This window comes from Tamandua tetradactyla, chromosome 19 (assembly GCF_023851605.1).
Source record: "Tamandua tetradactyla isolate mTamTet1 chromosome 19, mTamTet1.pri, whole genome shotgun sequence".
NCBI lineage: Eukaryota > Metazoa > Chordata > Mammalia > Pilosa > Myrmecophagidae > Tamandua > Tamandua tetradactyla.
Window position 1 is genome coordinate 51260066 of NC_135345.1, and position 27991 is coordinate 51288056.

The 27991-nt window shown below is 39.7% G+C and overlaps 3 protein-coding genes across 10 annotated transcripts in view; 2 read left to right on the top strand and 1 right to left on the bottom strand.

Moving 5' to 3' along the window:
* The first annotated feature begins 239 nt into the window (after window positions 1–239).
* On the top strand, window positions 240–6326 carry SLC10A4 (solute carrier family 10 member 4). The gene is made up of 3 exons (XM_077137137.1): window positions 240–935; window positions 1736–1946; window positions 5142–6326. The coding sequence occupies exons 1-3, from the start codon at window positions 334–336 to the stop codon at window positions 5652–5654; spliced, it is 1326 nt and encodes a 441-aa protein (XP_076993252.1). The 5' UTR covers window positions 240–333; the 3' UTR covers window positions 5655–6326.
* A 763-nt stretch (window positions 6327–7089) lies between these two features.
* On the top strand, window positions 7090–11208 carry ZAR1 (zygote arrest 1). Its single transcript, XM_077137138.1, has 4 exons — window positions 7090–8058; window positions 9510–9602; window positions 9683–9757; window positions 10765–11208. The coding sequence occupies exons 1-4, from the start codon at window positions 7090–7092 to the stop codon at window positions 10906–10908; spliced, it is 1281 nt and encodes a 426-aa protein (XP_076993253.1). The 3' UTR covers window positions 10909–11208.
* A 2837-nt stretch (window positions 11209–14045) lies between these two features.
* Window positions 14046–27991, bottom strand: part of FRYL (FRY like transcription coactivator) — a 328237-nt gene continuing 314291 nt past the window's right edge. For 6 of the 8 annotated variants that reach the window (XM_077136812.1, XM_077136810.1, XM_077136807.1 and 3 more), the window contains 5 exons: window positions 21017–21085; window positions 18499–18516; window positions 17601–17711; window positions 16491–16681; window positions 14046–16152 (listed from right to left, as the gene is read on the bottom strand). In XM_077136812.1, coding sequence (XP_076992927.1) covers window positions 15894–16152; window positions 16491–16681; window positions 17601–17711; window positions 18499–18516; window positions 21017–21085 — 648 coding nt within the window. In that variant the 3' untranslated portion in view covers window positions 14046–15893. The remainder of the gene's footprint in view (window positions 16153–16490; window positions 16682–17600; window positions 17712–18498; window positions 18517–21016; window positions 21086–27991) is intronic. The other 2 variants (XM_077136813.1, XM_077136811.1) reach the window with 1 other exon arrangement.

Below are 27991 nucleotides of genomic sequence, written 5' to 3' on the forward strand. Positions count from 1 at the left end.
CGGCACGGGCCCGAGCGTGGACGCGCCACAGCGCTCGCGGTCACTCTCGAGGTCTGCGCTTTCTGAAGTGCCAGCCAGCGAGCGGCTACCCAGCCCGGCGCGGAGTCTGGACCCTCCGAACCCGACCTCGCCGGGGACGTCAGCCGCGCGCAGCAGAGCTCGGAGCCGAGCCGGCAGTGCAGCCCGGTGCTGGGGCTGTGCACCGCCAGGCGACCGACTGACAGACGGACGGTGGCGGAGACTGGCGGACCGAGGGAGGCGCACACGGCACGAGGGCACAGAAATCCGCCGCGCGGGCAGCAGCCAAACCTCCGGCTTCCCACCTTCAGCGCCATGGACGGCACAGACAACGGAACCCAGTCCTTCGCCCCGTCCTCTCTGCAGCTGGACAACTACACCCTGTCGCCCAGTGCCAGCAGCCTGAGCCCCGAGCTGGACTTCTCCCTCAATCCTGCCTCCAGCCCCGGCCCCGGCCCCAGCCCCGGGCTCACTCTCGGGCCAGGTTCGAGCATGGGTTTCAGCCCGGGTGCCACTCCGACTCCGGAGCCGACGACCAGCAGCTTTGCAGGGGGCGTGGAGAGCCAGGGCCCTTCCCCGTTCCCTCGGTTCTGGGCCTCCCACGACCCCCCGTTCTGGGACACGCCACTGAACCACGGGCTGAACGTGCTGGTGGGCGCCGCCCTGTGCGTCACCATGCTGGGCCTGGGCTGCACGGTGGACGTGAACAACTTCGGGGCGCACGTCCGGCGGCCCGTGGGCGCGCTGCTGGCCGCGATCTGCCAGTTCGGCTTGCTGCCGCTGCTGGCCTTCCTGCTGGCGCTCATCTTCTCGCTGGACGAGGTGGCCGCTGTGGCGGTGCTCCTGTGTGGCTGCTGTCCCGGCGGAAATCTCTCCAATCTTATGTCCCTGCTGGTTGACGGCGACATGAACCTCAGGTAGGGATATGTCTATCCTTAAGGCATCTTTCTCATCGCAACCAATCGCTTTTACAGCCAGGGGTGGAAGACGAGGGAGAGCGAGGAAGTAGAGGTGTTTGGAATGAGAAATGGAATAGGGAAGAAGCGGAGTTAAGAAGTAGACGTCGGGTTTTAGAAGTAAGGGGAGAGGTGAAGACGTGGTGTCGTGTGGGGATGGGGGGAAGAGATCAAGATGCGACAGCGCTGCTCTTAGGGTTTCACCGGTAGCGCTGGCCCTTCAGCTGTCCACCTCCCTCTCCAAGTGGCGAACTGTCAGTGCAAGTCTCCAGCCTCTGGAAACAAAGGGAACCGGGAAGTCTGAAGCTAGGACTCACCAGAAATATAATGGCAAAATAGGGCTATTGGCGTCCCCAAAGTATTGTCATATAGAGTAAGATATCATTCACCTCAATCCAACAAGTAGCATTTAGCAGCTTTACCATGTCTAACATTACAGGGCACTCTGAAGAATTAAAATTTAAAAAAAAAGAAAAGAAAAATGTTCTTTGCCCTCAGAGTTATCCGGATTGTCACCTCCTCATTAGGCTCTTTAAAGCCTAGGGCAGCAGCCATGAGGTTGTTTTTTTTTTTTTTTTTTTTTCCTCCTGCCTCTGGTTCATTGTCTCAATTGGGTTTAGAGAGCTGCGCTCTTGGTACTTTCTATGGAGCAGGTCCTAGGGACTTGGATTACCCTTCCTTCCTCCTCTCTCCCTAGTGTGCAAGAAAGAGATGGGTTGGCTCTTTGGCTCAGAGACTCTTCTGACTTCTCCTTTCTGCAGCATCATCATGACCATCTCCTCCACGCTTCTGGCCCTGTTCCTGATGCCCCTGTGTCTGTGGCTCTACAGCAGAGCTTGGATCAACACCCCTCTCGTGCAGCTACTCCCCCTGGGGGCAGTGACCCTGACTCTCTGCAGCACCCTCATCCCTATCGGGTTGGGCGTCTTCATCCGCTACAAATACAACCGCATGGCTGACTACATTGTGAAGGTAAGTCACCCTGCGATTGACATGTGCATCATGTCTGCCCTAGTGTCCTCGGTCTCTGACTCATGGCTGAAATGACATGAAGCTTGGAAAAGAGGGGAAAGGGCTTCGCAGCATTGCTTGGATAGACTAAAAGTTAAAAAAATGGTGCAGCACAAACACCTTCCATCTTTTTTTTTTTGTATGCTATATGGCAGGGGTCACATTTCATTCTTTTCCCATATGAGTATCTCCTTATTGCAGCACCATTTGTTGAATTTTTGTCTGTTTGGTTTTTTTTCCATTCATTTGTTTGGGAAGTGCGTGGGCTGGGAATCGAACCCGGGTTTCCCACATGGCAGGCAAGATATTTCTTCTACCTTTTTAAAGTCCTAAAATGGTAGATGTAATTAAAAGACAGCCTAACTAAAAACAGCACAAGGAAACTATTAATGCTCATGAAGAAGAAACAGATAAAGGGGGGGTGGGTGATGATGCAATTAAATGATAACATTTAATATTTTCCACTAATGAACTGTGTATTATTAAAAACTAAAGCAGATGAAATAAAATTATGTTAATAGACTTTGTGCAGTATTTTACAAATACATTACTATATTTTCATAAATAGAACATTAATTCTGAGAAGCCCTATAATGAGGTTCTTTAAAATGTTCTATTAATTTTCTAAAAATAAATCTGGACACTAACAAGACTAAAGTAATTGAAAAGTTAGATCATGGTAAGATAATAGGTACACAAAATATTTACCTTAGAACACCAAATAAAATTGGGACCTGGATAAAGAATGTAGATCATATCGTGACTACTAACCTTCCCCTTTGCAGTATTTTATATGATTTCTGAAGGCAATGAAAGGATGGGGAATTTATATTATTTTGTGAAATATTTTAATACTGTTTTATTTTTAAAAAATAAAACAAAAAGCAGCAGAGATTTTCTATAGCTGACTGAAGAAAAATTTTAAAATATTTGTAAATTAAACATTCTTTGAGAACTCAGTAATACTAGTGAATAAAAATAAACCGTGAACAGGATTCTCATTTTAGGAAATCAGTCAAATAAAATACATAACTAATTACTGCAAAATGCATAAGCAAATTCCTTAAGACAAATTAAGAGAAAAGGAGGCACTCCAACATTTTAATTATACAGATTTAAGAAGACATACTCATTTTTTTGTTATACTTTTGTTAATTTTCCTAAGTAATGTGATTACCCAGGGGTGCTAACTTTTGTTAATATGAAAAATAGAGGGTCCTTTTCTATTTAAATCCAGCTTTGAGTAAAAGATATCCTGCTCTGAAATAAACCTATATATTCTGAATCTAATAAATATATATATATATATATATATATATATATATAATATATCCACAGATAATCTTGAGTTGCATTAAGGAATGTATTATGCTTAATCATTAAGTTAATATTCATGAACTTAATTATGTTAATACTATAATACCTTAAGAATTCTAAAAGAAAGTTAATTCAAATAAGCTAATTCAAAAACAGAAGAAATATATTTAAATAAAAGATAATAAGTTTGGCTAGCTTTGTGTTTAAGGTGAAGTTATCCCTAGCCCCGAACCAGCACACTCTTACTATTAAGATATGGTTTGTAATACTGTTTTACTTTTGCAAAAAATACTTTAAAAATGAGCATTCAATGTCAACCCTCACCCAAATGACTTAAAATAGTTCAAAGGAAACTTTTGAGCCATATTTTCAAAATGAAGGGCCACAGATTACCTCTTAATCCTTTCAATAGGGACACACTTTGAAATTTATTAAACATGTTGATTAATAAGTTTGTTTTCTGCCAATTATACATTTGTACTATAAGTAACTTATATAACAATTATTTCAGCATCCTCTAGGATAGAATTTTGACCAGCCCAGATAAATTTTAAATAATTTCTCAAAACGAGTATATACCAACCCCACAAACTCCAAAAGAGTTCCCTCATGGATATCTAGGGAACCAAAAGTAGTAACACATTAAGTTGTCCTCTGTGGATCTCTATACTTTCTCTCCCCTCTCCACCCCCCCCCCCCCTTTTTTTTTAATACATGGGCAGGCACCGGGAATCAAACCCCGGGTCCTCAGGCATGGCAGGCAAGCACTGTTACCTGCTGAGCCACCATGGCCCTCCACCCCCTTTAAAAACTACTTTACTACCCATCTGGAGGAGAACTGCGAAAAGAATTTTGAGACTTCCACCTTATTCTTTACACAACCTGTTTTATGTGAATAAGTGGACTATACCCATCAAAACATTAAGGTGACACTACAGAGCAGCTATAGTATATTTAAAAATCCATCTGTTATAATAATTCCTAAGCATCAGTAGAGATAGGGCTGAGATTTCTTCTAAATAGATGTAAAAAGGGGGGTAATCGCCAAATTGCAAGGAATTCTTCACATATTACATTTACATTCTCTCTCATACATAATCTAGGAATGGACAAGTGTTTCAATATTGCTAACAACCCTCTGTGATATAAAGTGTTCTGAAGGACAAAATGATCGGACTGCAAATTTCATAAATGTTAACAGCCTTTCATCTCATGTGTAAAACTGATTTCTTATGAAAAACACGGGGGTTCTGTTCAGAGAAAGTGAAAGTCCACTTGCCCACTCTCTTCATCAGAACATACCAGGGGTACTGGGCTCAATTCTAATTGTTCCATTTTAAGAGGTATATTACAAGTTCAGAGAACTCTCAGAACAGTCAGGATCCAAAACAAAATTACATGATGGAGGCTGAAAATCTGTACAATTTGCTTGGAGAGTAGCCTGGCTTTGCACCTTATAAGTTTTTTAAACTTCTGAAGAGCTGTCATTCAGTAAGAGACTGGCCTGTGTAGCCCCTAAGAGCATATCCACGAAGGCTAGAGGTACTAAAGGACACACTGCCACTGTTTTACTTTTGCAAAAAATGCAAAAGTAAAAATGTAAGGACCGGCCTCCTAACAATTAGAGCTATCCAACTTGGATCTGGATGCCCCTGAAAAGGGGACTTACCCATCTTCAAAAGACTCCGTGAGACTTTTTATGGCAAAGATCTCCACTTTGAGAGGGAGGTCAGACTAGTTGGGTCTCTTTTAGCAAGAACGTTATGATTCTCTTCCCTGAATTCCTTTTCAACCATCTTATCCTTGATGGCTTTTTGTCTATTCATTTTCTATTACTAGGTTTCCCTGTGGTCTCTCCTAGTGACTCTGGTGGTCCTTTTCATAATGACTGGCACTATGTTAGGACCGGAACTGCTGGCAAGCATCCCTGCAACTGTTTATGGGATAGCAATTTTTATGCCTTTGGCAGGCTATGCCTCGGGCTACGGCTTAGCTACCCTCTTCCATCTTCCACCCAACTGCAAGAGGACTGTATGCCTGGAAACAGGTAGTCAGAATGTGCAGCTCTGCACTGCTATTTTAAAACTGGCTTTTCCACCACGATTCATAGGAAGCATGTACATGTTTCCCTTGCTTTATGCCCTTTTCCAGTCCGCAGAAGCAGGGATTTTTGTTTTAATATATAAAATGTATGGAAGTGAAATATTGCACAAGCGAGATCCACTAGATGAAGATGAAGATACAGATATTTCTTATAAGAAACTAAAAGAAGAGGAAATGGCAGACACTTCCTATGGCACAGTGAAAGCAGATAATTTAATAATGATGGAAACCACCCAGACTTCCCTCTAAACACAGGAACTTCTATCTTGCTGAAATCTTACTTCGCATTTATGGTCCGTGGTTGTGTACATGGCTTACATAAAAGATACTAATTGGTTCATGTTATCATACATGTAACGATTATGAGCTTCCCTTTGCATGGTTGCATTGGTGTATTAACTAAGCATTCTCACTAACTACAACTCAGTGGTGTAATATGATTCTCACCTGAGAATGCTAAAGAGAGGCCTGAGCTAGATAAATGTGCTTTATGGTTTTCACCATTACCAATTTCTCTGACTGTTTCAAACAAGGAAGCTCTTAGAAAACAGGGTCTTGGAAATGTAGAATTCTAGCGCCCTATCTTATGTGAGTGAAAACAAGCTCTATTTGTAAAACATAACTGAATTTAATGTAATTGTTGTAAAGAAAATTGTGCTCTGCTCAACTTATAAGTATTTGACAATGTTGAATTTTGACCTGTATTCAGAGAAATTCTAGAACGTATCAATTAAACAATGAAATAGAGTATAGTATCTTATTTTCAAACCTGTATCAAACCAGAGAAAAATTACACTGACGTCTTTGATTACTTTTTTCTGGTATCTATTCGAACAGCCAACATCTTCCCACTAGACAAGGCGTTTTGTTTCCAATTGGGAACAGAATTGATCGTCAGCATTTATGCAAACACACCCCAAATCGATTTATCTGTGAGGAATGGTTTGATAAGGGACATTTATAGAACTACCGTCCATCCTGGAGACATAATAGGCATCACTCAACAGCATACCTCCGGGTCATTATTTGGGTAGGGAAGTAGCGGGTGGGGAAAATGTGCTCGAGGGAAGAAAACAATTAGCCCACATATGGATGCTCTAAATGGCTTCCCCATACACTTACAGAAAGGGTTCACCGGGTAAAATTCTCAGAGCCAATCTGAGATGACTAAAGCAGAACCTGAGCCCATGGCAATACACCCAACGCAGTTCCCCCAAACCGTCGCATTCATGTTCATTATCCCAGAGGCACGGTCTCTCAGTTCCCGAGCCGCGGACACCTGGAGCAATCAGGCTATGGGGACCACCTGGCTCGGCTAATACCGACCATAGTTGTCTCTTGTTGGAATCAGATCCGCCCCCGCCCCGCCCCATGCAGCCCTCGAACGAGCTCATTTACAAATCAGTTCTTTCATCGGAAACAAACAAACCAAAACCCCCAACCCTCTTTCCAGGTCATCTAAGGCTACTATGCCGACATCTGGGTGTGGAGCATTTCCTTACGGAGAGGATCAGGGACGAGGCCCCTCGGCTGGGACTGGGGGACACGCGGCCGGGGCGGGCAGGACGCGGAGGGCGGCACCGCGCGGCGAACCCGGGGCGGAGGGCCTCACGCCTCCGCGACCGCCCGCTCAAGGCCGCTATTTAGAGCGCAGCGGCCGACAGGAGCGGCTCAGGCCGCTCATATGGCTGCCCTGGGGGACGAGGTGCTGGACGGGTACATGTACCCGACGTGCACCCCTTACTCGTACCCTCAGCCGCCTGGGGCGAAGAGCAAGGGCTCGGCGGGAGGGGGCGGCCGGCGCCGGGGCGAGGGCTACCTACCTGCTTCCTCCTCCTCCTCCTCCTCCTCCTCCTCGCTGTCCTCCTCCTGGACCGGGGTGACTAAGTCGTCTTTCCCTGGCTACGGACAGCTGATGGCCGCCGAGTATTTCGACAGCTATCAGAGGGCTCAGCTCATGGCCCTCCTGTCGCAGGTGAGCCCGGGCCTTGCTCCGCTGCCCCGCAAGCCAAGCAGCCGCGACGTGGGCGTGCAGGTGAACCCGCGCCACGACGCCTCGGTGCAGTGTTCGCTGGGGCGGCGCACGCTGCAGCGCAGGGCCCAGGATCCCGGCGCCCGGGTTGGCCCCGGCGCCGAGGGCGCGGGCGGCAGCGGCTCCGCCTCCCCGCAGACGGCCGGTGGGGTCCTAGATCAGGGCAGCCCGCCGAGCGGCGCCCCGCGGCCCGTGCGCTTCCCGCGCACGGTCGCCGTGTACTCCCCGGTGGCCGCCCGCCGTCTCACCACCTTCCTGGAGGGGGCCGAGGGCGCGGCGGGAGGGCAGAGGCCCGGGGCGCCGGCGGGAGAGCTGGAGCTGCCCGGAAGATCTCAGGGTCTGGAGGAAAGAGAGGCGCCGCCGAAGAAGGCGCCCCAGGGGCCGCGGTCCGAGAAGGGCCACGACGCGGCGGCCGCCGTGCGGGCTAGCTGGGAGCAGTCTGCACCAGAACCCGGGCTGCCGCAGCGGGAAGCCTCGGGAGGCGTGGTGGGATCTACGCGGACAAGCCCGAAGCAGTCCCCACCGGCGGAAAAGGCCAAGGCCCGCGAAGACGCGTCCGGTATGGGAGAGAGGCCGTCGCCGCGGGGCTCTGAGCTCAGCAAGGAGCGCTTGCGCTTCCAGGTGAGACCCGGGCAGGTCAAGGGGAGGCGGCCAGGGCAGCCCCGAGAGTGCCCGTCCCTAGTCTCGACCTCTACTACTCAGGACACGTGCGGAAGCCGAGCTTCCTTCAGCGCAGCAGGAGTGAATCGAAGGTAGTCTGGCTGTGTTTGCATGGAGTGTAAAACCGGGCACACCTTGGCCAGGGAGACGTTCTTTGAACGTTCTTATTCTGAGTGTATTTGGAGTATAAAACCCTCACCGTGGACACGTAGTTCACTCTTGGCCCCACATTTGGGTGACCTAGGGTGGGTATGTACATACAGAAAATGGGGAGAATTGTCAGAAGAGTCGATTTCCAAGGATCCCACTCCCATTACCACATTAAATGTGGCAAAAGCCAGAACAGTTGACTACTGAGGTCCGGGTCTGCTCTCCAGTAACTGATCTTGCCTCAGTTTTCTAAGCAACAGTGTACAGGATGATAGAACTCCTGAAATTGCCTTCCTTAGGAGCTTTCCTTGTTCTTAAAAAGCATCCTCCCCAAAACTACGTACAGTTAAGGTATGTTCCTTCTGTGGTGCTACCAGAAGAGCAGCAGGCTCAGGGGGCTAGTTCATACTAACTGAATCCTGAAAGGCTATGGTTGCACCGAGGGCAGTTGGAACCCAGGCAATTGGGCCAAATAAGAGGTGGAGAAGACTCCATTGTCGCTTTCTTCCAAGTCATCCCAGGGGCTGTTCTGGGGGCCGAATGGGGGAGTGAATCAAGAAGACAGAACTCTTAGTCCTAGCTTGGCCATGGAAGTACTATATGTGAGCTTAGACATCGTAACCTTTCCTGGGTCAGTTTTCTCACCTATGAGATTGCTTTTACGTGCTTTCTTAAGTTTCTTCCAATTTTAAAGGCCTAACTCCTGAAACTTGTGTGTTTCTCACTGATAGGGAAGAAGGGAAGCTCAAGAGTAAAGTATACTACTTTATATTAAACATGACTTATGCACTCCTGTCTAGTGGAAATTTAACTAGGAGGGTAAAGAACTTGATCTTGGGCATACAACTTAAGGTGTCTTATGATGCAGCATTGTACTGTTTCTTCAGCTTAACCACTTCCATATGTGTGAGTTAAAATCAGACTTTATCCTATAGAAAAAAAGCCTCCCTAAAGAATCTCTCATGCATCAGAACACCCTGGATGTTTGTTTTTTCCCTCGTCTGCCTGAGAGGAAACATCTACTTTTGTCAGCTGTCATCCTGCTTTATGGGTCAAGTTAATCTGGGACATAAATTCTTTCAGACCCATGCTATTTGCTCGACAAAACCACTAGCTCATTTAACTACTATATTTTAGCGATTTTCCTCTATGATCTGGAATGAAGTTGCCACTTCTAAGTATCAAATAGATCCATCCCAGCTTCTGAAATGAAGGATAACTCAGATGTCATGTTGGTTAAACTCTGGTACCCTCTTGTTCAGTTCTTAGAGCAGAAATATGGCTACTATCACTGCAAGGACTGCAACATCCGATGGGAAAGTGCTTATGTGTGGTGTGTACAGGGCACTAGCAAGGTAAGACATCTAGGAACTGGCATCTTTTTGACAAGTGTCAAGAGAGCCTTTGTTTTAACTTTTTCTGTCTCTCATTACAGGTTTACTTCAAGCAATATTGCAGAACTTGCCAGAAATCTTATAACCCGTACCGAGTGGAAGATATCACCTGTCAAGTAAAACAAATGTTTGCATTTTGAATCTGAATAGGATCGTGGTTAGAGGGGTTTTAGTTTAGTTTCTTGGATGTATTTCCTAAAGAGGCCAGGCTCCCAATCACCTTAGTTTGTGACTGTCTTTTGGCAGCAGGGAATAATAGAAATGATATTAGATGGGAAATGGGGGCCTAGGTGTTGGTTTCCTTCTGCTCCTGCAAACCCTTGTCAAATTAAACTCTTGAGACTGTCTCACTTGTAATGGTTGTTTTACTTGCTACTCAGGGTCTAAGGGAAAGCAATTAGAAAAACAGGGTACCTTCTAACATGAGGTGGTAAAGTTTTGACTCTTTTTCACTATTTTACAAAGCACATACCAAGTTAGAGCAGTGTAAGCACAGGGTTTTAGTTTCACTCTTGCCCGAGAGCTCCCAAAGGGAGGACACTTTGTATTAAAGTAAAGCTAAGTTGTTGTCCAGCTTTATAGGGGTGGGGTGGGAATTACTGGTGACATATAGCTTGTTTAATATTATCTAAGCATTGCACCGTATGGAGTGGCTTAGATAATCTAAGCGGAAAGCCATGATTAAACTTCTGTTTTCACAGCTACTAAAATTGCCAGGTAGATCACTGTAACCACTGATGACAAGTCTGACTAGAACTTGCTACTAGTCACTAGTCCTCACACCTTAGCTTTCATTGTCAAACTCCTGTCCTCCACTTGTTTGTCCTCCACCTTTCACCACCCTTCAAGCGAGGGAAAAGATTTCTTCTTATAATATTCTAGTCTTCAAAATTTCACAAGTCAGAATTGAATCCAATACAGTGTGGCACCACTACAGCATGGTTAAAACACCCTGTATTCCTACATCTATTGTTGCCATGTGGGCCTGGAGACAGAACATTAGGAAAGGACCTTACTTATAGTAGACATTAAGTATTTGAATGGACAAGAAGAATAACTTTCAAGTCCTAGGAAGTCACCAAGTATTTACCTTCTGACTTCTAATTTTGACTTTTTTCCCCAGAGTTGTAAACAGACTAGATGCTCCTGTCCCATAAAACTTCGTCACGTGGACCCTAAAAGGCCCCATCGTCAAGATTTGTGTGGGAGATGCAAAGGCAAACGCCTTTCCTGTGACAGCACTTTCAGCTTCAAATATATCATTTAAATGAATGTATCAATAGTCCTGCTAAGGCTGTGCTATTGGAACAGACAAGTGAGCTTTGCCCATGCCCCATCTCCTTTCCACCTCCCTCTTCTCAAAATGCTTCATGAAAGGGCTGTGCTTTTTGACAAAGCCTTCAAATAAATGTATTGCAAAACAATCTATAAATTGCATAATCTTGTATGTTTTTTTGTTTTAAGTTTTAGGAGAGCTGGTCCTGTGCTAAGAGTCTGTGTCTGTCACCTTACTACCTTTATTCTCAACATTTGTTCGTTGCTTATGGTGTGCAGGCTCTGAGCCAGATTATTTATGGCCGTTTGAACAATTTAGAGAGGCTCATACAGGAGAGGGTTACTACTTATGTAGATCTTAAGATGATAAGCAAAACATTTAATCACTGAATAAGAGCAAGCTTTCTAAACACTAGCATGAGTATTTGTCTGGAGGCGATGGGGACAGACATTCCTTGGTATGTGAGGAGCCAGTGGGAACTAACCTAACATGGCTGGCTAGATTGTAGTTAGTAGCTAACCAGTATATACAGGTGATCTTTGTTAGGTGGGTAACAAACTTGTGGGGGGAGGAGGCTAAGGAGAACGAATATGATCTGTTAGTAATTTTAAGGATGTACTAGTAAGGCTGGGAACAGAGTGGCTAAATGCAGTTTCTCTAAGATGTTAAATAACATTCAGCAACTGAACTTCAGCAGGTACCTCCTGTTAAAAATCACAATTAAAAAAAGCCCAAATAGTATTAAAAAATTTCAAGTTCGACAGCCTTAGCTTTCATTATCTGTAATGACTTGCAGTTTTTGTCAGGGAACTGTTTACACTGCCTAAAGCAGAATGGATTCTCAATCTTAGTTGCACATTAAGAGCTTCCCAAATGATTCCAAAGTAAGCAGAGGCCCCACTCCCAGAGGCCTGTCAGGGTGGGTGTGCGCTTAAGAGCCTCAGGTGCTTCTAATGAAATCAGAGTGCGGGCTATTGGCTTAAAGGTTAAGGAAACCAAGTACTTGGAACCACATGCTAATTAATATCCCCTTCCTATTCTCTAGCAACCCCACTAAAGGGGAGTTAACTCTTAATGCCTTTCTAAGGGAGCAAGTCTAACCTCTTGGAAACTTGTGCATAGTAAAATACAGGGTAAGATTCAAGGGCTTGAATGGGTTTGAGGTACCTTTGGAACAGCGTGTCTGAAGAGGAAGGGCCCAGCTGCATCAAAATTCAATCTAGGAGGTGCTTGTAAAAATGCAGATTCCCAGACTCTTACACCTACTGAATTAGTATGTGGCATGAAGCATTTAACAAGCACCCCAGGTGATGCTTAAGCTTTGAAGCTTGAGAACCAACAGACCACTCACTCAACCCTATGCTTGCTATGAAGATGAACACGGATGTGGCCACTGCCTTCTTGGAGCCTCCCACGCGGTGGGAAAGAAGTCATTGATTTTTACATAAAGACTTGTAAAATTGAAATTCTGACAGGTGCTATGGCAGAACTACTTGATCATTAAGTGCCTGTAACAAATAGGAGATCTGATTGAGAAAGGTCAGGGAACACCTGCCTAAAAAGATGCCTCAGTTGAGAGCTGAAGTTTCCGTGAGTTGAATTAGGCAGAGCCAGGAAAGAGGAACCAGGAGGCTGATGGTAGAACTTTGGAGGATGGGAATGGGCAAGGGTGGGGCGGGGCGGGACCGGGGGGTGGCTTTTCAGGACTTGTGAAGCAGGCTTTGTCTTCATCTGGCTACTTGTGAACATCCAGATGTGGTGGGGGTAGTAGGGACTGGCGGGAAAAAATTGCCTTTAAAAAGACATAATACCCCTGCCTGCGGACCAAAAGGAGACCTGCAAGCACCAGAAAAAGTGACAGTGGGGCCAAGAAGTGAACGACCTCAAGAATGCTAGATGGGGCCAAGAAGTGAACGACCTCAAGAATGCTAGATGTGTGGGTAAAGGTCTTGTGATTTTTACTTGTTCTAACATTTGTAATTGATTTGGTTGGGGGTAGGTACGATAGGAAACTCATTTGACTTCCATGGCATGTGAGTGGAGCACAGTACGCGCCCCATAAGTATTTGCTGAATAAATGAGTAAATAGAGATGTGCCTGTAACAGAGCCTAAGACATATTCATATTGTAGCAATGCAAAGCAATGTCAAACTGCTCATGCATATTATCCAAAATTTATGAAGTGTGAAACAAAAAACATCTTTTAAAGAAAAAGAGTGAAAGAGATTAGAAGGAAACACCCCAAAATATTGTTACCTATTGGTGTCAAGATAATAAATGATTCCATTTTTCTTGTTCATATTTCTCTCTAGTTAACACATCTTCTAAAGTAAGCCATGGATCACTTTGAAAGTTAGAAAAAATAATGCTATAAAATTCAACTATAATTAAATTGTAATATTTTATTTCTTTCCACTTAGATTATGCTGGTGTGGTGTATGGACAGTTGTCAATCATAGACCTAAATGAGGAAAGCTTATTCTGGTTTTGGTGAGTTTTTCCCAAGAGAGTGTATAATGATTGCCTAAATTTAAAATATCATATCTTCTATTTTACATCGCTAAAACTAGAAAATATTTTCTAAAACGGATAAAAATATTTCGGCCTTCTAAATTTAGAAAGGGCATGGAGAACTTACCAAATCTTTTATTATTCTTTTACAAACTTACTGTTTAAAAATGATGAATTGGGGAGGGAGGGTGGGCAAAGTTTGCATGTAACAAATATTGACTCTAAGTGAAACCAAATGAGATATTTAATAAATTAAGCATTTCTTAATTTTGTAAATAAATGCATATTTTGGATTCAGAGGGAGAGGAACTAAGAAATGTTTGCAGAAAATCTCAGTGCAAGAGACAGTCCTAGTGAATTTATTTTTGCATCTCACTTTCTGCTGGTGTATCCTTTTTTATATTATTAATAGACTTAGTAACATATAAATAAATGTAAAAAGCAAATCCAATGTTTTTTTTTTAAAAAGGTTTTGGTTTGGGTAACTAGTCAATTCAACTAATTTTGGTCTTATTTTCTTAAGGAAAATTTAATAAGAGTGAAGGTAATGTTTGAAAAGTTTGAAAATGATGCACGCTCTAATCCTTCATCCTTTCTTAAAATACAACACAACTTGATAGCTACAATGCTTTTTATTTTAACAAAAAGGATTTAAGGAGGATAAGAAAAGGAGAGGATGGTAGGATAGGATGTAAAGCATGGTGTATCTCTGAGACACCACCACTCTCTTCCTGCCCCATACCCAAAAGTTATTAAATAATTTAAAGGACACCATTTACATTACCAGAACACCATCAAAATAATTGTTTTATCAGGGTCAAAAAATACAGTGATTATGAATGTGCCGTGACCAATCATGGAACTTTTCAGGTAACCTACCTATGGTCAGCAGTCCAACAGCGTGCACAGTGCCTTCAATCAGTGCACTTAAGCATAATTTACATTTCTGGCAAGGTCCACACCCCCAAGAAAAGGCAAAGAGCTAAGCATTTCATTTCTACATTCTAAACTCTGGAGTTACAGAGCCTAGTATCAAAGAAAAGTCACAGTGGATAAGAGATGCATATAAAAAATACAAGGTGTTCCTTTCAAATCAGAGGAATCATGGGACTACATTCATTTCTTTTACAAAATGCTATTTTAAAAAAGGACAGAGAATCCAGTTCATGTTATGCTACAGACTTAGACAGTAAATAAGTATATTGCATGTTTTGGTAGTCAGTCTTCAGGCTTCCTTTCATTTTCCCCATTGCCCCAGGTTCCTTTAGGGTGAAATATGAGTCCTGAATAAACATATAAAAATGCCTTTGCATCTCTCTTCTTGAATTCTGCAGACTTCAGAGCCTGCAAGTCATATATTCTACCAACAACCACAATTTTTTCTTTAGCTTTGTACACCTATTCTTGTATAACAGTGCATTGCAAAAATGTACAAGAAAATACTGGTATAATCTATACAATTTCTATAATAATTATGGAGTAAAATAAGTTAACTTTTCTAATGAGAGTTGCTGATGGACAGCATACATCTTTATTTTACATTTAAAGTCTCTGCAGGCATCTACTTTGGTTAGTTATCAACAATTGTAACATAAGCACTGGTCAGAGAACTGAGCAGCATTCCAATAATGTTAACAGATATATTATTTCTTTCTGAAATACTGGGAAAGCCCAGTTTTAAAATATTATTAAAATGTTCTAACATTTACACACTATGAAGAGTTAGATCTAATAAAATAAAATTTCTTCAAAAATAATCTTGCAGTGCTCTTTTAGGCATGCTCTGAGACATTATCACCAAACATCCATACCTTGAAAATATGACTATCACAAATCCATACACCCCAACTCACACACACATTCCTTATACAGACCCAAAAACAAAACAAACACACTCCAAACCCTTATCCCGCATATTGAAAAATCAATGGTTTTTAAAAATAAGTCTTTTTTCTGTGTTTATCTATCTGACTGGATGTTCTTCATGTAGATGGTGAAGCTTCAATTAATTGTAGATTATGTTAATGACTGCGAGACATCCAAGTAGCTTTGCAGGTCTTCAGCTAAAATAAATCAGCCTTGATTTCAGCCTCATTTTACCTGCTTTTCCTCAGTATTAGAGGCCATTATTGCAAACATTCTTGGAATTCTTTTCTTTCTCCAGAAAGTAATGTATTTGTATGCATCACTTTTAGCCCTTTTCTTTTCACATAGGTTATTTTAAGTAATTAAAAAGTTCCTTCTTCATACAGTTATTGTGGGAGGTATTGCCAGCTATCAAAACATTTAGATTTTTTTCTTCAGATGTTTGTTTTCTGACATTCTTAAATTCTGATACAGTTTTATATTAGTTATGCTAAAATTGTGAATGCTACCAAAAAAGTTATCAGTTGTAAGGGTTCATAAAAGTTGCTTGTTAATATTCTTTATCTTCAGTTTGTTTCTTTCCTAAATGCCTGGAATATTCAGAATCCAGTGCTTGCCAAATTTCCAATTGGTTTGGCCTGTGCTAGAAGTTGGTATGATTGCACCATGCGCAGAGACTCTCTTATTTCTAGATTAAGTTCCATCAATTTGTAGTTGGCTTCTGACATGTCCTGATTAGAGCCTATAACTGCAAAGCTTCCTGTCTGGCCCAGCGTCTGATGATGGAAATATATGTGTACCAATGTCTGCACAGGGTCATCTTCACAACTGCCAAATATATCATTGGGCCAGAGAGATCTGAAAATAGACAGTATTTGTAAGTTCAGAGACTTAATGAAAAAATTACTAGTTAAAATGAAACCATATTTTAAGTTAATACCTATAACAATAAAAATTTTGCTTTTGAATCACTGAGGAACTGTTTGAACATTTGAGCAAATCTATTACTGAAAATTACTGAGATGAGAAAAATCTAAAATTGGTATCATTTTAGTAATAACTGTAGAAAATAAAGTCATGTTTTCCTTTCATGAAGACATGATATTGAAACATCAACTGAAAGCCAAACCCCCAATGAGTAAACTCTCACCCAGTCTAGATATAAAGGTATTACCTTTAAATCATTCATATTTTACCTGAAAGCTTTAACCTCTGCTATAGCTGATACAAATTCCTTATTTTTCAAAGTTTCAATTAAAGAATGGATGGCACTTTCTATAGTTGTATGTGCAGCTTTTGAAATGTCAATTTCTTCACTTTCTGATGCAGACTCAGCTTCTTTGAGGATACTTTCCAGTTGGGCAAGTTCCTCTGACATGTTGATGACCTAAAACATATTAATACACCTTCAAGGATCTATTTGTATATTCAGTAAACAAGGAGAGGATTTAATTTGGCAGCTAGTATATACCTGATGGTAACTATTATTTTTCCTATTATTTTAAAATGTTAAACTTATGAGGTTAAGGGTAGTATATTTCAAATTATCCATTTATTACGGGTAAATAAATGATTTCACCCATTAAATAGTGGTCCTTAAATGAAATGTACTTGATAAGGCAACAAGCTTTAATGTTTATATTGGTTTTAACATATGATTATATATCTTGGATAGTAAAAATATACCTATTGTTATGGGGGATCATGAAAATTTTGACATTAAAGAGTGCTCATCTTTATATTGTAAAAGGATATTTACCAAGGGCATATTGTATAAATGAAATTTTTCTTTGTCACAGATTTAACAATTTTTTTAATTAAATTATTTCTTCAGTGATAGCTTAGTATGAGCACATGACAAGAGGGGAAAAGACTAAAAATCTCTACCATGGAACTTACATAGTAAATGATTTCCAATATTCAAAGTGTTTTTAACATGTTTGTTCTTGTGTACATTAACAGAACTACAGAAATAATGTATGTGCAAGATGTTATGAGGGTTTCAGAATACACTTTATGACTTCATTGCACTGATGTGCTTTACTTAACTTTTGATTACAGATTTCTTGTTGCTACTGAGACCCTTAAGGTCTTGAACCTTTTAAGGTAATTATATATCTGCTGTCTTGTTTACTAATAAGTCCTAAAATAGCATGTTATTTCAAAAAGGGATAATTTCTGAACTGAAAACAAAAATGATTCACTATAAATATTTTTAATGTAAGATATTCTAAGTCTAAGAATATGTATACATATATTTAATTTCCGGAATAGATTACTGATGGCTACCACAGCCGAACATTTACCTCTGCTTCATTTTTAATAGTATTTACTTGGTTGATAAGTTTACAGTAGGCTTGGAACAGAAGCAGCAATTGAAAGTGCAACTTGTATAACCTTCGGCAGAGCTCCAGTTCCTAGAAACAAATAACATTACATTAAATTTAGGTGTTATTTTTTTTTCTGATATTTGACTAGACAGCATATTTCCAATAAACATTTGTAAGTAATTTGTTAAATTGTCTTGGCATTTATTTTTCTGCAGTAAGTAAGTTAATACAATGTGTAGCTGATGAAAGGCAGATCAAAGATGCTTTGAAGACTGGGATTAAAATTGTAAAAGATCACTGCTGGTTACATAATTCATTTTTAGTGTTAAGCACATGTTCACATTAGACAAACAGAATTTCAGTAGACAATATGTAGGATGCCTTAAAAAGGATTCACTATTATTTAAAAATTTAAATTCACTATAGAAATAATTTACAAATGCATAAGCTTTTGCTCCATCAAGATACATATCTCACTGTATTTCTCAACAAATGCTTGATAAAGCAAAATAAAATTGGATAACCTCTTTCCTATAAAGTAAGAATAACTTGTCTTTAAAATGGGTTCATTTTTTCTAAAAGAAACCTATGTTAATCTCACTCAAATGAAACTATAAAATTAACATATGCACTTTGATTTTTTAAACTAAGCATTTTAAAAAGGAGTTATGTTTGCTATAGATTTAGAAAAATGATTTTTTTTACATAATAATTATAAAATTTCATGGAGTAGGGGTATGCAAAACCGAAGCACATACTACTCTTAAAGTGGTCCATGACAAAACATTGCTAGGTCACAAACAGACAAATGGCACATAAAAACCAGTTTGTCTGACATGGTTAAGTGGTCTATAAATCAAGACAGGTCACTTACTGCTAGAATTTCCATTTGCTAAGCAAGAAGGTGAGCAGGTCACAAAAAAATACAAAGGAAGAAAAGACCAAGAATTAGTGTAAGAAGTCATTTTAACTAGGGTCACACATGCCCCAGGCAAACTGAAAAACATATATTTACATCCCAAAGGAAAATTATGATGCCATTTCCAGAATAAAATTTTTAAGATATCTACAGTAACAATTCAGGATGGTTTTAACTCTTTGTCAAGTAACAACTGAACCACTATGGTTTATTTCTGTGTAAAAAGGTACAAAGAGTAAAATCAAACCACTGATCTTTGAATATTTGGCCCTTAAAAGGTTTTTATACCCTTTACAAAAAAAACATACATACACACAAACAAAACCAACTAATAAAATTTCCATCAGTAAAATGGAAAATTTCTGTTTAGAAAATATGAAACTAAAATGAATTACTGTTACTATTACAGAATTGGCTTATAATCTTAGATAATAAATACTTACCTATGGGAAGATTATCTCTGATGTGGCTCATTCTAGGCTTGCTACTCTTTACTGTCTAATTAGATCCTAGGTTGCCCTAATTGGTGCTGAGCCAGAGGGTAGAATATGGAAAGCAGATGTGTGTTTTAAATTACATTCCAAATATAATTAAGTAATCTTCAAAAATTTAGCCCAACTAAGTTTGAATCAAATGAAATACTTAGTATGTAAAAAACATAGTGAATAATCATTATATTAAAATATCTATAGCACTTTGAACTTGGACAAAAATGACTTTTAATTAAAACAGTAATTGCTATAACATAAATGTAGCTCCTAAAAATACTTCTTAAAGTTTGCTTTTCTAAATAGTTTCCTCTGAAGGACTGTTTATGTAATATTTATCTCTATCAATTTAGAAGGGATTTGCTAAGTAAAGGTGAACTTTAGCTCTGTACAGCTTATATAAATTACATGGATATTCATTCAGTAAACATCAGGTGAGCATAATGGAATACCAAGCATATTAGCATATCTAAATTTCTGAAGTTTCAGTTTATACAAAAATTTAATTTCTGTACACAGAGACTGATGATAATTTAGAGTTTTAAGTATTCTTTCATTTGACTAAGCATAAATAAGAAGCTGAACTTACATGCATATAGCCAGAGCTACTACTTTGGGATGTAAAGGAAAATAAATCAGATGATAAAATTTATGATCACCACAACTGTAGGAAATAACAAAAGTACTTAATTCTACAGCTCAAAATTACCAGCAATTATTCTAAATATGCTAACAAACTGCAGTTTTTAGGTAGTAGTATACATGTGCACATATTAAATGATTGCTTTTTAAAATACATTGATATTTGCACATACATTCTTTTTTCATTCATTCATTCAATGAATATGTGTTGACTGCTTATTACGCAAAAGACTACTGATGGATAGGAACAGATACTAGATAAAGTGTGAAAAAAGGGCTCCCTCACCCTCAAGGAGCTAAAAATTGAAAGGTGAGATTAGCTATAAATAGAAGTCTTAAATATATAACAAGCATACATAAAATATAGAGATTTTCAGTTTCCGTGTAGTAGAAAACCTCAAGATATGTTAAGTGACTCAGATTCATGGAGATGATCTCATTTTCTTCAAGGTAGAAGGGTTCTAATATACTTTCAAATAGAATGAAAATAGAGGTTATTTTAGTTGTGCAAGCCAGATAGTGAAATAGTAGCATTGAGAGAATTAGAAACAAAGGATCTAACTCTAGTCTAGGATTAATTCCTCATCTTGCCTAATTTATTTCTTTAAACAGATGATTTGACAATTAGTTTCTTTGTAACATACTACAGTATTTGGAGTAAGCCTGTCTAGCTTTGGAACTTGGTTCTAATTATCTGCTAGCTGACTAGGCAAATTTGACTCTCAGTCCCAGTAAAGTGGGGATAATTAGAGCATCTATTTGACAGAATTAAGTACAGTTAATGAATGCATTTTCCCCATATGAAGTTGTACTCTATTTATAGGTCTTAACTTATCCTCACTTAAAAAAAGGTATGTATTATATATACATACTTCTAAGAAAATATATTCTGTTATTTTCACTAAACTATATACTAGAGAAAAAAATGATAATTTATGCAATCAGACTTTCACCTTTAGAGAGGCTAATACTAATTCATATAACATTACCATTAGGTTTGCTTTCCTGACCAATTTATCTGCAGAACACTTTTTTTTTTTAAGAGGCAAATGCAAATAAAAGCTGACTTGGACTGTCCAGATATCCATCAAGCCTATCTATCGAATGTTATTAAGCTTCAGTCACAAGCTGGCTGTTTTATTAAAGTGAATTTTTCATTACTAAGCCAATATTTCATTGAATTTAACTTTTACAAAGATTGTTCTGATAGTCAAAATGAAAAGTTTTACAAATATTCTTTCTTTATTTCTAGGAATATCAAATTAGGACTGTGGAAGACAAACTTTTTTTTTTTTTTTTTTACCTAATACAGAAATATAGCAAAACAAGAAAAAGAAACATACCTGTGCATCTGTGTTCATCCTATATATGTCTTCTTTGGCACCAAAAGTCCTCTTACAATTGTCTAACCACTAAAGAAATATGCAACAATAAATCTTGATTCAGCAATTATATAATACACAATGAAACTGGCAATATTACAGCCTGTGCATATAAAACAGCAAACTTACAAGTTAATTTGAAATTTTAGAATTGCTTGTGTACATAAACTTTCATCTCCATTTGAGCTTAAACATTTATATGGACTAAACCAAAGCAGGACGATATGATTAATATAACAAAATGCACACGTGTGACAGTTTACTAATGAAACAACAATAAACTGTCTTCTATTCTAGGGCCCTGTGGTGCTTCACTTGAGCGAAGAGTAGTCTTCATATTGTAGATTTTATTGGAAATATTTACAACCTATACCTGACATTTAGTCTAATGTAAGATGGGGAAATGAAAGATATGCTTCCCTCTGGTCAATTTAATAAAGGCAATGTAGGTCTGTTTGCTTATCAGAAGGGTAATTCTCAGAAGACTGTGGTGTCAGTTCTAATTAGTGAAACAGAAACCAAGATCCATTTTAAATCTTGCTTCATTTTTTGTTAGACAGCAAAACAGGTTTATCTCCAAAGGATATTAGCTATAGGAGCCAAATGTGTTTTTTTCTTATCCAGGGGCTACTCCTGAAGTTGGCTGTATATTTAAAGTATGTTTTCTTTGGTTAAATAAAAATAATAATAATGGCATAGTGTAAAAGAACACTGGAGTAATATAATTTTCAAGCTGAAGTAAAAGCTAAGAGCTTTCAGGTTAAAAGTTTGCTATTACTAATATTATCAGTTCTTTTGACTCTTGTTCTTTTTTTGTCATATATTAAGCATCATATCAAGTAAAACTGTAAACTACATTAAATTTACTCTTTGAAAATTAAAATGTTTATTAATTTAATTACCATCACTGTAATCCAGTCCAAATCTAAGTATATTAACAAGCTAGAAAAGAATAATTTCAATTTATGATTTAATGGCTTATTCTTACTAAATATATATAATTTTTTATGCCACATATCTAGTGATATGACATTTTTCCAATACTATTCAATGTAATTATTTCTGATTTTTTCTTCTATCAAAAGAAAAGCCCCAACTGTATAATTCTCTAGCTTCACTCTGGTCTGAAGAATACAGGTCCATACTTTTCCAAACAGTGCATACAAGAGACAGTGGATAATCTGTGTATAGAGCACCTTTCAGTCCACTTCTAATCAATCTTCCTGTCATGATGTTTTCTTTGTTCAAAGCTCAAATGAGGATTAAAATTTAACTGGAGAGGTTCTGCTTCTGGACATGATGGGTTAGTCTGTATCACACAAATCTTCCAAGGACAACTGTAAAAGCTGAATCACCGAGGACTTGTAGAGCTAAGATCCCAGCTAGTTATACTGATTACAGTTTTCACTCTACAGATATGTTCCTGGGCACAGAGGCTGAACAGAAAGTGGCTGAAAGAATTTGGACCTAGAGTTTCTCTGGGCTGGGAAACCAGGGTTATCAAAAGTACTGAGGGCCTAGGTAAGCAGAGATTTCTAGTTTCATGGTGCAGGGGAGACAAAAATTATTCAATTCCTACCAAGATGGTATGGCCCTCCAGCACAGGCTTACTTAAACTTGTGTTCCAGAGAAGGCAATGTCCTAAGAATAAGGCAAACTGGAACTGGACAGCTTTCACAAAGCCTAAAACAGTCTCAAATCAACTCAGGCCTTGACTGGATTAAAGTGATGATCCCCTTGCTGTGACCACAAGAAGCAAATTAAATCTCTCTAGACAAAAATATCATTGAGAGCTTCTAAAATTTTTCATGAACAATTTCTAACATTCCAACAAAATTCATCAGGAATGCTAGGAGATTCAACCCAGTAACTAAATATCAAGAGAAAAAATAAATAATAGAAATAGACTTATAGGTAATCCAGATATTAGAGTTATCAACTATGAACTCTAAAATGACAATGACAATATGTTCAATAAAATAAGTGAAAGCATGGGACAATGTACCAAAAAGTTAAAAAATAAAAAAATAAACAGCAGCAGCCAAGGGAAATTCTTAGACTGAAAAGGACAATTTCTGAAATTTAAGATGCAATTGCAGATTAAAATTAATAGAAAAGAGGATTAGTAAATTGAAGACAGGTTCATAGAAAAGGTTCAGATTTCAGCACAGAAAGAAAAAAAAAAAGCAAAACACAGAAATGGTGAAAAGGTCTTTTATAGGTGTAACTCATGTCCCAAAAAAGAAGGAAAGAGATGGGACAAAATCCCTGTTTGAAGAAATCTTTTCAAAAATGAGTGAGGGCAGGCCACAGTGGCTCAGCAGGCAAGAATGCTTGCCTGCCATGCCAGAGGACCCGGGTTTGATTCCCGGTGCCTGCCCATGTAATTAAAAAAAAGGAGTGAAAGGCATCAATGAGTGAAAGTCACAGAAGTGCTGTTATCTTCAAGCAGCATAAATATAAAGAAGAACACAATTAGGCACATCATAGTAAAATTGCTGAAAATCAAAGACAAAAGACATTACCTCGAGGAACAAGGAGCACAACAGTTAGCTTTTGAAATGACATAACAGAAGGCTAACATTAATGGAAGGATAATTTTAAAGTGCAAAAAAAAAGTTGCTTAGAATTGTATACCCAGTGAAAGAAATATTAAATGAAGGTGAAATAAAGAGTCCCTTGACAAACAAATATGAGAGAATTGGGCAAGAGCAGAGGTAGGCTAAACACAAAGAGGAATATTTCAGGGAGAAAAAAAAAATCCCACATGGAAGCAGAGTAAAACAGGAAGGAATGAACAGGAACTGAAAGGGTACATGTGTGAACAGGTTAAAAAATGAATACAGACTGTAAAATCTACTAGTGTTAAAATATATGAAGAATTCAATGTGATAGCAGCACAAAAAGATAGGAAGAGGTAAATGAACCTCAAGTATTCGAAAGTCCTGGCATTTTCTGGGAAGTGTTGAAATCCTAATTTAAGAGAGATGCTAATTAGAGTCAAGAAATATAGAGTAATCTCTAAGAAAGTCACTAAAAGATTAAGAGTGTATAACTAAAAAACTAATTTAGAGGAAAAAACGGAATAATAAAAAATACCTGGTTGATAGAAAAGAGAAAAAAGGAAAGAAAAACAGATGGGACAAGAAATACAATGATGATAGTAAAGGAAGAATTCAAGATTCATTTATTTCCCCAACATAAATATTTAATTGGTTTAGCAACATTTATTCAAAAGAACATTCTCTTACTCTGCACTAAAATAGTGCCTTTGCTGTAAATTATAAGAGTCTACATGTGTGGGTCTGTTTTGTAATCTCTATTAGATTCCATAGGTCTGTTTATCTGTTCTTATGTCACTAAATCATTGTTTTGAGCTTTCTAATAGGTCTTAGAAGCTGTAAGTGCACGTTTTCATACTTTGTTGTTGCTCTTTAAGCACAAGGTTTGACAGTCTTTTTTTGTAAAGGGAGAGACTGTTAATATTTTACCTTTGAAGAATCCTACAGTCACAGATGCAATAAACTAGCTTTGTATTATATTTCAGAGAGAATAGTTAAAGGTAAAAAATGTGATGGTTATGTCCCAGTAAAAACAGGCCATGGGCTAGATAAGACCTCAAGGCTATAGTTTGCTGACCTGTGTTCAAGAAAACTGTTTTCACCATTTTCCATATAGATTTGTTTTTGCAGATTTTCCATATAAATTTTAGAATTAGACTGCTAATATCCAGTAAAATGCCATCTGAGATTTGCAATAAGATGGCATGGAATCTACAGATCAACTTGGAGAAAACTTTACAATACTGAGTCTTCTGACTCATGAACATGATATAGGCCTCTCTTTATATAGGTTCTTAATTTCACTCCATAGTTTTTGTGTTGTATGTGTGTGTGTGTGTGTGTGTGTGTGTGTGTGTAAATGTGTGTGTGTAGAGGTCTAGCAGATCTTTAGCTAATTTTCTGTAATTATTTGATGTTTTCTGATTATACCATAAAATGGTATCTATTGCTGTATAACCACCTACCCTAAAACTTAATGGCTTAAAACAATCATGATCCTTTGCATTTGCTGGGCATCTCTTCTGGTATTGCTGAGGGTCACTCATAAATCTACATTTATCTGATGGCTTGAGTGGGGCAGGAAGTTCCAAAGTGGCTTCATTCACACGCCTGGCAATGCCAAAAATTAAACAGCTCAGATGAAATGGGCAATATCCTAGAGACACATTGTCATGGTTAGGGACAGGTGTCAACTTGGCCAAGTTGTGGTACCTGTTCATCTGATTGGGCAAGCGCTGGCCTGTCTGTTGCAATGAGGACATTTCATAGGATTAGGTCATGATCACGTCAGCTACATCCACAGCTGATTCCATTTGTAATCAGCCAAAGGGGAGTGTCTTCTGCAATTAGTGGTGCTAAATCCAATCATGGGAAGCCTTTTAAGGAGGACTCAGAGGAGACAGGTTGCATTCCTGCTTTGGCTGGTGAGCCTCTCCTGTGGAGTTCGTCCAGGCCATCCATTGGAGTCATCGGCTTCGCAGCCTGCCCTGTGGATTTTGGACTCTGCGTTCCTACGGTCACGTGAGACACTTTCATAAATTTTATATTTGCAAGTGTTTCCTGTTGGTTCTGTTTCTCTAGAGAACCCTAACTAATACATCTTGGTACCGGGAGTGGTTCTTAAGGAACAGAATCTTAAAAATGGGTTTTTATGAATGGTTTTCTACTCTGACTGGGCTCAGAGACACTAAGGACTCTGATTCCCGTAATCAGAATGACACTCCCAATCCATGAACTGAGTTGGCAAAGGAGATAGTCAAAATATCATCATTCGATTCTCCTAATGCTTCGCTTGTACGAAGCCAGACTCTGGGGGATAATGTTTTTGACACCTTTACAGAGTTTTGTAGGAATAAGAGTTATAGAGATGTTGGTTGGTTGTTGTTAGATACACTGTCTACATTGAAGGGTGAAAGGGATGGGCTTAAGACTTCAAACAAGAAGCTTAAGTGCCGTCTGAAAGATGTAGAGGTTTCTATGAGTATCCTGAAGGAAAATTTTATTTCCTGTAGCCGTAGACTTGAGATCTCTGAAAATCAGACTCAGAATCTTATTGTTAGAGTAGCAACTTTACAACGTAAACTGAAATCTCAGTCTTGCATGGTGTCTGCCGTTAAAGTGAGGGCATTGATTGGAAAGGAGTGGGACCCTGAAAAATGAGATGGTGACATATGGATTGATAATGATGTTGGGGGTGAGGCTGAAACCGTAGACCATGCTGAGCCTTCTTTAGATAACCCTGTAATAGTCTGCCCTGAGGACATAGCCGCCCCACCTCCAGCCTGCCTTGAGGAATTGGCCACCCAACCTCCTCCTGAAGGGATTAGCCCTAGAGTTATTAATCCTGTTTCACCAGATGAAACTGCAAATGAAAGCCCTGAAGCAAATGGCTTGGAAGATATTTCTAATTCTTTTCATGACCCACCCCCACCACCCCTCATTTCTTCTAGACCTATAACTAGACTAAAGTCCCAACAGGCCCCTAAAGGTGAGTATCACACATGAGGAGGTACGTTATACTCCAAAAGAACTGTGTGAGTTTTCCAATTTATATAGACAGAAATCAGGGGAATATGTGTGGCAATGGATTTTAAGAGTGTGGGATCATGGTGGGAGGAATATAAGGCTGGATCAGGCTGAATTTATTGATATGGGCCCACTAAGCAGAGATTCTGCATTCAATGTTATAGCTAGAGCAGTTAGAAAAGGTGTTAACAGCTTGTTTGGGTGGTTGGTTGAAACATGGATCAAAAGGTGGCCAACATTACCTGAGGTTGAAATGCCAGAACTGCCCTGGTATAATGTAGATGAGGGGATCCAGAGGCTTAGAGAGATTGGGATGTTAGAGTGGATTTATCATGCAAAGCCTGCTCTTACACCCCAGGAATGTCCAGAGGATGCACCTTTTACCAGAACAGTGAGAAATAAATTTGTGAGACTAGCACCATCATCCCTCAAGAGCTCTGTGGTTGCACTTCTCTGTAGGTCAGATATTACTGTAGGAACTGCTGTCACTGAGCTGGAATCCTTAAACACAATGGGGATGACAGGATCCCGAGTTGGCAGAAGCCAGGTGGCAGCACTTAATCACCAAAGACAGGGTAGACGCGGGTATTATAATAGACAACAAACTCAAAGGAGGCATCAAAATTATATGACACGCAGAGATTTGTGGCATTGGCTAGTAAATCATGGGATGCCTAGAAATACAACAGAAGGGCAGCCTACTAAATTCTTGTTGGAGCTGTATAAACAAAAGAGTTCTAGGCCAAGGGAACAGAAGTCTAACCTGAATTACAAAAACACAGTCACGGCCCCTTAACCAATTTCCAGACTTGAAACAGTTTACAGACCCTGAGCCCCTTGAATGAAGGGGAGGCCAGGTCCCTATGGGGAAGAAACCTGTTACACTGCCACAAATTTATACTGTTAACTTTCCTCTAAGTCTTCCCCAAGGAGACCGACGGCCTTTTACCAGGGTAACTGTGCATTGGGGAAAAGGAAATGATCAGATATTTCGGGGATTATTAGACACTGGTTCAGAAGTGACATTAATTCCAGGGGACCCAAAACGTCACTCTGGACCACCAGTCAGAGTGGGGGCTTATGGAGGCCAGGTGATCAATGGAGTTTTAGCTCAGGTCCGTCTCACAGTGGGTCCAGTGGGCCCCCGGACCCATCCTGTAGTTATTTCCCCAGTTCCGGAATGTATAATTGGCATAGACATACTGAGCAACTGGCAGAATCCCCACGTTGGTTCTCTAACTCGTGCAGTGAGGGCTATTATGGTGGGAAAGGCCAAGTGGAAGCCACTAGAACTGTCCCTACCAAGCAAAATAGTAAATCAAAAGCAATACCGTATTCCTGGAGGGAT

Coding starts and splice junctions, on each gene's coding strand:
- ZAR1 (XM_077137138.1), top strand. CDS start 7,090: ATGGCTGCCCTGGGGGACGAGGTGCTGGACGGGTACATGTACCCGACG. Junction 8,059..9,509: donor AGGAGCGCTTGCGCTTCCAG/GTGAGACCCGGG, acceptor CCTCTTGTTCAG/TTCTTAGAGCAGAAATATGG. Junction 9,603..9,682: donor GTGTACAGGGCACTAGCAAG/GTAAGACATCTA, acceptor CTCTCATTACAG/GTTTACTTCAAGCAATATTG.
- SLC10A4 (XM_077137137.1), top strand. CDS start 334: ATGGACGGCACAGACAACGGAACCCAGTCCTTCGCCCCGTCCTCTCTG. Junction 936..1,735: donor GACGGCGACATGAACCTCAG/GTAGGGATATGT, acceptor TCCTTTCTGCAG/CATCATCATGACCATCTCCT. Junction 1,947..5,141: donor TGGCTGACTACATTGTGAAG/GTAAGTCACCCT, acceptor TTCTATTACTAG/GTTTCCCTGTGGTCTCTCCT.